Source organism: Erpetoichthys calabaricus, chromosome 9 (genome assembly GCF_900747795.2).
Source record: "Erpetoichthys calabaricus chromosome 9, fErpCal1.3, whole genome shotgun sequence".
NCBI lineage: Eukaryota > Metazoa > Chordata > Cladistia > Polypteriformes > Polypteridae > Erpetoichthys > Erpetoichthys calabaricus.
The window spans coordinates 59,135,240-59,148,252 of NC_041402.2; the positions used below are offsets into that span (position 1 = coordinate 59,135,240).

Consider the following 13,013-nt stretch of genomic DNA (forward strand, 5'->3'; position numbering starts at 1 on the left):
CCCATCTGACACTGCTGTTTTCACATAAAGACGTGCTATAGCTCTTCAGTGTATCACGATACATACGACCGCGTGTTTTTTCCCCCCAATATTACCAGTCCCCATGTGTTGCTGTATGCTGTTTCTTTTGTACTCCAGGACATGCAGAGGAAAGCATAGTAAAGAGCAGTAACTTCAGCACTATATGCAATCATCAGGCACTCCCCATCTGACACTGCTGTTTTCACATAAAGACGCACTATAGCTCTGCAGTGTACTTGTGACTGCATTGTCGTACCGATGCTTGCGAACTGAAGTGTCTGCATGCACTTTTCGTGGCATTATACGTGTATTTTTTGAGCATGCCCGTGTCGCTCAAACACAGGAACATATGTTGATGTAAAAGTATAACAAAACAAGTGCTTATTTTATTCAAGACTATAACCGAAGCAAAAAGAAAGCAAGTTACAGTAGGCGGTTGATATGACAGCTTGCGTGGTGGAATGCTAAGAACTGCTGATTTCCATTCCGTGCTATATAACTGTTAACATTTGAATCTGATGATTGCATATAGCGCTGTCTTATTCAGGGTGCGCAGGTGGCCAGTTGCTGCGTGCTACAACGCATATTTAAAAAAAAGAAAGAGACAAATATATGTGATGTTTTGAAGAAATCATTTTATGATGCGAATAGTACCAATCAGAAAACATCGTCGAAGTAATGCAATATTATTTGAAAACGAACAGCGTCAGATCGGGTGTGAAGTTATACTGCCGCTGTTTGAGTCAGATCAGAAGCTGAATAAGCTGAAAAAGCTCCTGTTCTGACTCTAAGTAAAAAAGTATGAATTAATCAACAGAAATAACCGCGATTGACATTTTAAACTTAACGATTTACAGTACATACCAATTTATAAATTTAATGTCCGTTTGAGGAAAAAAAAACACTTTCTCCACAGCTGGGAATCAAACTCAGGTCTCTGTAGGGCAACTGTGCCCAAGTCAGCAAACCGTAGCGTTAAGCCACGGAAGCTGTTGTATCATCCTTGAGCATTTTGTGAAAGTGTTTATTTGATATTTGGACTTCAGACTTCACAGATTCTATAGTTTATGCCTACATTTTGTAACATTTATTACTAAAATATGAAAAAGTTTCTGTTTTAGCAATGTGTTTACACAGATTACTGTAGAAATGGAACACGCATGAAATGCATGTATTCCAAATAGCGATCAATTATTTCCATTCTAAAACTCCAGCAGTTCAGTCACTCCCAGATAATCAAACAAGGCATGAGCTGGGAAAACTTAGTGAACGTTCTGCGACGGTGGGGGATGGAATAGCCGGCTGCTCGCTGCTCGTCTTAATCGGCACATTTAGAAGACAAAAGAGAGGTGAGAACGGTTTTAAGGTGGGCCGGATCTACGAGTTTTTTCGTAGACTGGTAATTCTAGTGTTAATAAATAACAACAAAATCTTTTGTATGTTGTTTGTTGCCTAATGTTAGATTTATCTAATACAAAGAATACTGTAAAAGGAGGGAGCAGTGGAGAAGAGATTCACTAGACTAGGTATGTGGGCATTTTTTGACCCTAGAACCAATTCTATTGTTTTCTCTCTAAGCATTCCCTAGATAGCATATAACTTGAATTCTTTTGTTAAGTGCTACATTTTTGAATGTTTGAATGTATGAATGTTCAAGCATCTGAAGCTTTTCCCAAATCGCCCAGAATGATTCTCATTGTTACTCTTGATGACTTATATAATACAGCATATGTCGCATTCCATCCAGAGTTAGGTTTAAAGTTCCTCTTGCATGTCCTCTTCAGCTTTACATTTTAGATCCAAGTGGTTTGTTAATGAGAATATTTGCATTGCCTTTAATCTGTGACCTTTCTGTAGAGTAACTTTCTACTTCTTTTGCCTCTGTATGTGTGTGTAAAAGGAAGGCTTTAGTAATCAATTAATTGTTGGGATTCCTAAATTTTTTCATGATATTAGCAAAGTAGTATAATGGTTAGTGCTGCTGCCTCACAAATCTGGGAAACTCTTGTTCAAATTTCAGTCTTGGTTTTAACTGCATACCTGTCACATACCAAATACATAAAGGTTATGTGATTTGGTAACCCTGAATAAGTAGTTTGTAAGTAATTGTGTGTGTATGTGGAGTATATTCTGTCACTGACTGCCATTTCATCCAGGATTGCCTTTGAATGAGCTCCAGCACCCAGAAGTCATGAATTGGATTGAATGGATTTGGTCATTGGATGAATAGATCTTAAAGTTCCTAAATCTCTTTGGGTATTTGGCTAATGAGCAAAATATTTAAATTGGAGAAAAGGTTTTTAAAGGTTTAGCAATCTGGAGCAAGATAAACACCCTAATTTTTCTAAATGTGGAATAAAATGGCAACTCTGATTTTAGTGTATGAGTCTTCCTCGTTATGCTTTCTTATCATTTATCAGTAGAAAACCTTCACCCTTCTTTTGGACTTAAGGTATTAAAATTTCAGAATTTTTTGTAATTAATTGGAAGCTTCTATATCCTAATAACATACTGTAAGTTCTCCACCTTTGACTTGAGAGCTGCAGCTGCTCACTTCCATAATCAGGCCTGTAAAAAGAAAAGTTTTAACTGAAAGATAATGGTGACTAACGTATTGACATTCATATTAATTTGAAAATACTGTGCACATAGTGGATCATGTTATTGACATATTTATTTTTTTATTGAGAAGAAAATAAAAACACAATTCAAAAGTAATCTTGTTATACAAATAGGAAGTGAAGTGAAATTTAACTTATGCCAGTCAGAAAATGAACGAGTAGGTGTTTTAATTTTATTTGCTCAATTTCCACCTTTCACTGCACAGAATAGTGTGTTGCTTTTCAAAGAAATATATATTTTTAATTTTGCTTTGCTCTAATTCTGTTTTGCAGCCCTTCGGTGTAAACCAACCAGGACCTTATGTCATGTATACTTCAGTGGATGCCAATGGATATCTAAAGAATGCATCAGGTAAGTCTAAAAGAGCCCTATGCTTTTCATTGTCAGCTGCTTAACATAATCTGTATGCTGTTTCCAAAGCAAGCAGTGAAAAGTGCTGATTAAAGTAACCTATGAGACCAGATTCTGTAATATAAAAACCCTGCTGTGGAATTGTTAGGAGCGATTCATCTATTTGTTCAGAAGTCAAACCTCCTTATCAGAAGCACAATCTGTGGAAAATAATCGACGCCTTCACTTATTTCTCCCCCCTCCCAATAACAGCATCACCACCCACTCCAGGGTTATCATCCAAGGCCAGCAGCAATGCAACAGAGCTGTCTATAAAAAAACGAGGGAAACAGATTGTTTAATTTCCATCTGCTTATTAGTCTTAACAGCTTTTGAACTCAGCAGCACTTAAAAGGGTTTGAAAATGAAAGGGGGAAGAAAAGCAATTTAACTGAAGCAAGATTTAGAAGGTGCCTGTGCTGCGTATCAGTTGTTCAAAGTTGGGGGCTTACATTTATTGACAGCAGGGTGTTATGAAGTTCTGCAGTGCATGGAAGGATTTGAATTGAACTTTTCTCACATGAAAGATAATGGTTATTTGCTTGCTTTGTTTTTGTTTTTAATGATCAGAATTTCATTGCTGTTAAGACAAGGCCTCACTTTTCCCATTCATGAAAACAGTCTGAAATCTCAGATTTTACTCAAGCATCAGTACTAGTGCAGGCACATTAATGGAGTGCATGATCAAAGTAATTTTCTTAGTTATTTTATGGTTACAATTTTTTTTAGCTTGAATTCATTCAAAGTGTTTGTAATAGTTATTTCAGTTTTATTTTTAAACTGTTTCTGATTCTTTGTTATAACTTCTCCCCTGTTAATAATATTACATGTTTGCAGTCCAGTTTCTTGCAAATTTAGTATTGTGGAATGTGTATAGATAAACAGTAAATCATGTAGTCTATTACTGCATTCTCAAATGAGTCTAATTCAATTCAGGGTCACCAGGAACCAAAGCCTGGCACAAAGTCACTCCTGAAAACACCCACACAAGGCCAATGTAGAACTGTCAATTAATCTTATCACCCATGTCTTTGGAATGTTGTATGAAATCCAGAGCAGACCAATGCAGGCAGAATGTTCAGACACACACGACCAACCCTGGGTGCAGGATTTGAACCCAGGGCACTGGATTCATGAGACAGCAGCTCTAACTGTCCCATAACAGTAATCTAAAGCAGGGACATTTTTGGCATGAAAATTCTTGAGGGTCATACAAAATTGTTCCTTTATCTGTGTAGACATCTCTTATCTAACTAATACAATCTGTCCATGGTAACATGGAAAGAACACACAGACTACACATACCAAATAACGCAAACATAATACCCTGGGACTGTCAGGTAGCAGCACTAACCACCATATAGTCAGGTTTTGATGGGCAGTATGGGACCAGAAAACAATTAAAAAACTATTTTGTAAATATCTCTTCATTCTGCTCCCTGTCTCTGCTTTTCTTTGAATCTTGGGGATTATACTGCTGGCTTCTTTTCCACAAGTGAAAGGAGCACATGTGATACTGTCTTTGTCAAATTTATCACCATCAGGCAGTCCTTCTCAGTGATGGATGAAGATTAAGGTTCCGATCACAAACATTATAGCCAGAATAATTCCTTGTGGTCATAGCATTCCTGATATTGATATTCACTCTTTTTTCAGATTGCTATGGCTACCACTAAGGGAGTAAATGGTACCCGACTTTTTATACCTCTTTGTCGACACAAAGTGCATAATTATTGTAAACACATAATTAAAAAAAGAAAGAAAGAAAGAGCATCCATATCCATATCTAAATGCTGATCTTGGCCTCTAGCCTTTAAACCTTATCGCTGAATTGGAAAGTTCAGGTTGCACATGCTCACACACATTCATGGGTAAACCTAGAACACTGCAGGGCCAGTTGGTCCAGTTTCTTCAGCCAGAAACAGGCTTGCAGAACCTGGGACAAGAAGACTTTCGTATACTACAAAAGCAATATTTTTCTACATTGAGCATATTGTATGCTGGAAAATTGGAAATAAATGATTAAGGAGACAGAGTTGATGATTGTTATAAACATTTTAATAATAATGTTAAATTACTGAGGGAAGCTTAGTACTTATTTTACACAATATCTAGTGAGCCTAACTGGCCCTTTATGCAGAAATGTCACTGATCTACAGCACAGACATAAACATTCTTTTATTGGAAGAATTGAAAGTCAAAATGAAAATACCCTGCCAAGCACTGAATGAGTTTCTCTACTTACTCTAGCTTTCACATAACTAAGGTGTGCTTATGGGGATGCTTAGCTTCAAAAAAGCTTACTAATTAATTATGTTTATATAGAGACAAAACATTGCACAGCTGCTACTGGGTCATTATTTCCCAGCTGACACTTTATAAAGGGTTTTTTTGTCTCCTAAAGGCTCACATTATCCATTGGTGGGGTTCTCTTGTCACTAGTGGGATAAAATATGACTGCTGTCTCAGACTCTTCTAGATCACACACAGTCGTACAACAGTGGGATTGAAACAATGACACAGAATGTAACAAATATGAAAAACAATCTAGTTAGGCTAGAAAACAATTAAACACCTGACATTACCTAGATTTTTGTCTATGTATGCCAAGTAATCAAAGTTTCTTCAGTCAGTATTGCTTTAAATGTCTTTGTGTAAATCTGTAATATAAAATAAAACAAACGGCTCTATTTGGTGCTTAAAATTTGTAATGTGTGCTTTTGTTTTGAAAAATTGTTTCAATTTAAGATTGGAAATATTGAAGTTTATTGTGCGATGCCTGGGCACGTACTGCCGCCCTAACCCTGACACAGACAGGCAGACATAAGTTCCAGTCCAGAACACAGGTTTATTTACAACTGATGAGCTCTATTTCCCTGTTCCCCACAGCACAGCATTTAAGCACCTCGGTACAAAGTACACGGCTTACTTCTTCTCTTCTTCCTTTTGCCTCCACTCCTGCCGGCAAGCTTTGTCCACCTCCTCCCAACTCTGCCTCCTCGAATGGTTTGAGCCAGCCCCTTTTATAAGGCACCCGGAAGTGCTCCAGGTGCCTAACGAGCTTCTTCTGGCAGCACTTCTGGATGTGGCGGAAGTGCTGCCAAATAGGGCCCCGAAAATCTCCATGTGCCTGCTGGGATGACCTTCTAAGCTCATGATCCATGACCCCACTGGAAACAAAGGGGGCTGGCCTCTGTCGGTCCATGGCAGAAAATGTGCTGGAAATACTCTCTCCCCCAGTCCTTCCATAATCAGGGCATCCTGGCCAGGTAAAGTCCCCTGCCTTCCATTACAATTACAAACATAAAACATAGGATTTACTGAAAGTACAGAATTAAACTGCTTTTTAAATTGCTTTAATTCTAGATTGCATATTCTGGGCAAAAAAACATACAATACAATTGTGTGATTGGTGCTTTATTTACACTTCCTCCTGGATAATTCACCTATAATCGTGCTGTATTTGCTGTAATTGTCTTTTACATTTATTACTATTTTTCATTTGGTTTATGCCTCCATCCAAGGTGACTTACAAGTTCACAGATGTTTTTTTTACTATTGGACCACAGGTGACTGACTCCAAGTTGTACATTGTCATACATTAAAATTTGCTGTCTTAATAATTACACCAAACTGTAAGGTTATGCATGACTACCTCTGCAAAAATAAAACTGATTTCATTTCAGCTCCCATTGAAGGTCCCTTGTTTATACCTGCTTACATTTAGAAGTAATAATTGAAAGATGTTAGAAAATCTTTTCTCCCTGATTAAAAGAGATAGATCAATTTTAAGGAAGTATAGCCGCTATGGAGAGGCCCTCCAGATCAATCCATTATCCTCGATGTTAATGGTGTGCTACTTCCAGGTTTGGTTTTTCATTAGTGAATATAGGAAATGTTGTTCATATTGAAATGATTACTGAGTAACACATTAAATTGTTTCTGTGCATGGGTCACATGGATTATTCATTGTGCTGTAGTACTGATGAGGAGATACGTTTTTATGCATGGTAGCTTGTTTACCAAAATGCCATGAGTTTTATAGAAAATAACATTTAGTGATGATACATTCCAGTACCTATCACTGTGGCGTGGGGAGTGGTGTACTGAGGATTATGGATGATATAGGCTGGCAGTACTTAATGAAACTTTGATCTATAATCGATATTCAGATTTTAACTGGAATTGTCTGAGCTATTTTCATATGTACACAGATAATTTCCATTGCTAATACCGATTCCAAAGATTAACAGCTATCTGGCATCTGGCTACTTGGAACATCTCTACAGAAAATGTTCAGCAAGCCACCATCTAGCTGTCTAGGTCTTATTAGCTGGTGCATTGTTCTGCAGTGTAGAAATTGATACCTTTTGAACACTATCTTTCACAGCCACCACCTATAGAGCAGCATACATACTGATCTAACAAGTTGTTTACGATAATTGTGACAGCACAATCAGAATTTAACATGCAGCCCAATAATCCGACCATATATACAATCAATTTAGGACAATGAAATAAACTAACAAGCCTAACATAATCACAGAATTCAATGAAATCAAAGTATAATGATTATCTTTATTCTTTTTATTGTATCATCACCATTGTATGCAAGGAACACAGTATCACCATCCAATTAATGCATAAAGTCAGAGAGGTTTTTTTTCCCAGCAATAGGCCAATTATGGAGAGCTTTTTTAGTGTGCCATGAGCAAATGTGAAAAGTAAAATCAGTCAAGTCATAGGTGGTGGTGAACAGCAAAGGATGTTTGTAGAGTTTTAACACAAGTTTTGATTTAAACCCATTTGAGAGTTGTTTTTACTTAGAATTTTTTATTTGATTTGATATACTTTTTAAAATTAGCCTTTAACAGTGCAGTCAAAGTGTAGAGTTGCCATCGTATTGCTATGTTGATCATTTAATTTTTTTTTTGCCATGATCATTAGAACCACCTACAATGTTACTAACTACCCCTAAAAGTCTCAACCAGTAGGCTGGAAAACACCCAGCCTGTACACTGTAAGAGCAACACTAAGGCACCTCCTTACCGACTCCAAAACAAGTTTCAACCAAGTGTAGTGCCCCTGGAGGCACAGACATGTTGTTTGGCAACTGGCGCTAATCCTAAAGGGAAGGAGGCACTTATGAATGCCCTCCTTCCCATAGCTTCTTACTTTGCTTGCTTCCTTGTCTTTTTTTTATCAGAAGGAAAAATTCCAAGGTAAACAACTATTAAAAGGCACAAGGCATGATTGCAAACTGATATTAGCCAAAAGCTCATATTTCCACCAGAGATTATTACCTTCCATCTCAGACCACATATGATCTTATGGTTAATCTGTCCCATGTCCCTGTATATTGTGGAGATAACTCCACCTTGGAAAGAAGCAACTGTTCATGAACAACTCTTGTGTGCAGGAGTCTAAAATAACTCACATCTTACAGAAGAAACAATACAATGAGGCTGGAGGGCAGAGGTGCTCCATGTGGAGGTCTGCAGACAAAGACAGCTACCACCAGGATGTTAAAAGAGGTTTGAAGAACAATCACTCAAACAGGCCATCAGATCCTTCAGCTCTGACTGAAGGGAAATGGTCCCAACTGGGTACCAAGCTGACATTTTACCAGTAGAGTACAGTGCACCTAGGATGGCAGGTGACACCGTTGGGCCTTCTGGAAATATTATGGGGCTATCAATGTTACATCAAGGAAGGGGAGAACCCTCTTGATGACCCCAATTATTTATTTTTATCCCTTTATCCCCTCTTGGTACACATTGCAAGAAAATGATAATTACCAAAAGGGATTGTAACATCAAGTCTCTTAAGTCTCTTAAAGTGTTTTAGGTAAGCTACTCCTGTAAATCATATTATAGCTTCTTCTTTCCTCATCTCAATAACAGTACAGATTTTTTTGGTCGTCCTCCAGAGGCCATGCACAAGTTCAAATGTTGCATTAATGTGCTGGAAAACAGTGATAAAGCCAGGGCAGGTGCTCTAAGGCATCAATTGTAGTAAACCAAGTTTAAAAATAATGCTCAGACCAAACTAGTTTTGCACAGTACACTACAATGCAGAGTTCATAAAAGTAATGTTAATGTTTGTGATGCACTATCCTTTGGAATGATAGAATACATATAAACCGGATGGGCACACAGATAAATACATAGACAATTTCATTAAGGCCCCATGTCCGATGCAGATATTGGCAATCATGGTCTACTACATGTCTGTTTTCCTTGCTATAATAAACATCTCATTGCAGCTATTGTTGTTCCCAAGCCATCTCACAGCATGTCCACTAATGGTATTTCTCTGCCCATCCTCTTGCTCTTTCATTGATTTTACTCAGAAACATAACACTTTCAAGGGCTTCAGCTCTGATGATGTGTTGTCATATTTTTTATCTCACTTAGTAAATATATATTCACCTGTGCCCTTTTTAATACTCCTTCATTTGTTACATTATCTGTCCAGGACATTTTTCGCATCCTTCTTAAAAACCACATCTCTCAGCTCCTCTAATCTACCTTCTGTTGTTTTGCTAAGAGTCCACATTTCACAACTGTACATTAAGACAGACCAAAAATTAATTTAATTGTTACATTTTGGTTTATACATATGTGTTTTAACTACCTAAAAGCTGTTTTTGTCATAACAATCCTTCTCTTGATTTCATGATCTCTTCTCCCATTTTGCATTAACATGCCACCTAGGTAACAAAAGTGATCCACTTGCTTGACATTTTCAGATTTTACTTTCAGCTTACATTTTGACAGTACTTTGTCTTTTGTAAACACCATACTAACTACCTTTTTGCAATTCAATATTAGTCTCTTCACCTCACTGTCTTCTACTCCCATTTTAACATTTCTTTTATTTCTTCTTCACATTCAGCAATAAATACAGTATCATCTGCAAATTGCATATTGGTAACATTGACATCTCCCACACTTATTCATTTATTCAATGCCTCTTAGAATCATTTCTCTGTACAATAAGAAAATATCTGGCAAAACAACACAGCATTGCCATGCACCACTTCTTATCAGCGTCCATTCTCCAAATTCACTGCTGATTCTTATAGCTGCTGTTTGCCCCCAATATATATTCGTTACTAATTGAATGCCTTTTCCATAAAGTGGTAGACTTCTTAAAATGTTTAACACTTCTTCCTGCTTCACTTTATTAACTGCCTTTGTGTAATCAATGAAGTGCACATATATTCTGTTGCATTTCTATTTCTCATGCAATTCAATTTCTAATTATACACTTTACAATTTATTGTACCTTTTCCTTCCAGAAAACCACACTTGCACCTCTGAAACCTCAATTCTGAGTTTTAACTTTCCATCTGTTTAGTATGATCCTTAAAGTATCTTAACAACTTGACTCATCAAATTTATTGTCCTTTGATTTTCACATTCTAGAGCCCCAGGTTTTTTTGTTTATAGCAAAAATTATGATGTAGGGATTTTCCAGTGTCATAGATGTTGTTCAATATTTTTGTTAAGTGAGCTAATCCAGTTTCACCAGCTGCCTCCATCATTTCTACTGCTATTTGATCTGGGCCTGCTACCATCCGCTGCTTCATGTTCTATACAACATGTTCCACTGTTAATTTTAATATAGGTAGACCTGTCATTTCCTCTGTGAGTACTGACTTTTCACATCTGTCCTCTAAAACAGTTCATCTGTATATTCTGACCATCTGTTAAGCACTTCATCTCTTTCTGTTGGTAATTTTCCCTCTTATGCCTGGAGACTGTCTGGTAAGATTTTCCTTTCCTTAATGTTTCGTGAATTTCTGTATGCATCAGCCTTAATTTCTGCACACTTCTCATTCAACCAGTTCTCTTTTGCCTTTCCTGCAAGCTATTTTTTTACCCTTAATCGAACGTCTTTCCTCTATCATGTGTAATATCTCTTTAGTCATCCAGTTCTGTTTTGTTTTCTTTTATTTTTTTTGGTAATTTTTCTTCCACAGAGAATACTGAAACATTTTCAAAGTTATTCCAATCTGCTTCAGTATCTGTGACCAATTATAAGCCATTAAATTTGCTTTGAACTTTTACTGCATAGTCAGCTGGCAGGTCTTCATTTGTTCTTAACAATTGTATTTGCAGCTTCTGTTGACATTTGCCTTTCTTGAATTTTCCTAGTTTTTACCCTCAATGCTGTGCATTTTGTTACTGCATTCCTGAATCCTTCTCCAATTGTATGTATTCTACACTACCGTTCAAAAGTGTGGGGTCATCCAGAAATTTTTATGTATTGAAAGATGACTGTTGTAGCTGACACTAGTATTTGGTGTGTATTTAGTAAAGATGTCAACTGAAGACCTGTAAAGTTTGTACTTCTCAAACTATAGACTCTGATGTCCTTATCCTTTTTTAAGTTGGCAATCTTGGCGTTCTCCTTCTTTTTCTGTCCTAATTAGATCTAGTTTGCCCTCTTCTCTCAAGACAGTAATAAGACACCTTCCTGGCAATCTGTCACATGGAATAGCCTTCATTCTGCAAATAAATAATAGATTGACATGTTTTTTGGGGAAACTGTTTCATTTGGACATTTTTCAACTCAGTATTGAACTTTACATATACCAGTACCTTGGATCCCAAGTGAACAGAATTAACAGGTTTCAGCGGTGGTAATGCAATTACAAAGGTTTCTCAAATAACCAATTGGCATGTAAGCATGACTAATTAAGGATAAGCTACAGTAGTTTACCATTAGGATACTGAAAGAATTACTGCTTAAAATTGCACTTTGTAGCCATATGTGAGTAATAAATAAAAATTAGTCATTTCAAGCAGTAGTAGCCATTATAAACACTAGTAATTACCTGGTCTATATTTCAGAATCCACTTAATGGTATCTTGATAAAAATGTATCAACTTCTATCAAAAGAAAGAAAATGTTTGATTCATGCCAAACGTTTTTTTAGTAGTGTATATAAACCGTTGACATGTATTTTCGCTGCGTACTGGAGAAATTCGCAGTGACTAAAAACTAGCAAATTTTACCCCGTTATATAAAAAGGGAGTTTATGTTGAACCAAGCAACTATAAGCCAGTAAACCTAACCCATCAGAGGTAAAATAATGTTGAAGAATTATTAAGGAAAAGATTGAGGACCCCATGGCAAGAACATGAGTATTCATGAATAGCATGACTTCAGTCAGGAGAGGTCATATTTTACTAATATGCTAAAATTTAACAAGGAAACAAAAGGATTTGATCAACAAGTGGCATATGATGTTGTTTACCCTGATTGTCAGAAGGCAGTTAAAAGGTGCTACATGATAGCCTAGGCATCATACTGAAAGTGGGAATTCAAGGCATAGTGTGTAAATGATTATGAAATTGGCTTAAACGCAGAAAGTAAATAGTCTAAATAGAATCTGGACAGCAATGTAGGTGATACCAAACTAAGAGGAATGGAATGGCAGTTAATCTAGACTCAGTCGAATCATTACAGAGGGTCTTGGACAGGATATAGGCTTTGGCAGATTTGTGGTATAGAAAGTTTAATGTAAATAAATATAAGATATCGCAAGTAAGAAAGTAGAACTGTTAGATTTGAATACAGAATGGCAGGTCTGAAATGTGAAAATAGACCTTATGAAAAAGACTTCAGAGTCATAGTGGACTTATCAATATCTACATCATGATAGTGTAAAGAAAGTTAGTAGGATATTAGGTTATATAGCACAGTATTTAGAGTTCAAGTCATGGGAGGTTATATGTAAGCTATATAAAGTACTAGTGAAGCCTCACCTGAAGTATTGTATGAAGTTTTAGTCTTCAGGTTACAAAAACAGACATAGCATCATTAGAAAAAGTCCAGAGAAGGGCAACCACACTGGTAAGGTTGTTGACCGCAAGGTATGAATTATGAGAAACAATTGCAAGGATTGAACCTTCTCAGTTTAAGCAGATGGAGACAGACATGATTGAAGTTTTTTCAATTTCTGAAAG

The 13,013-nt window shown here is 36.8% G+C and overlaps 1 protein-coding gene across 1 annotated transcript in view; it reads left to right on the plus strand.

Moving 5' to 3' along the window:
* itfg1 (integrin alpha FG-GAP repeat containing 1) overlaps positions 1-13,013 on the plus strand; it is a 450,065-nt gene that overhangs the window by 364,134 nt on the left and 72,918 nt on the right. The window contains exon 14 of the mRNA XM_028809647.2: positions 2,916-2,994. Coding sequence (XP_028665480.1) covers positions 2,916-2,994 — 79 coding nt within the window. The remainder of the gene's footprint in view (positions 1-2,915; positions 2,995-13,013) is intronic.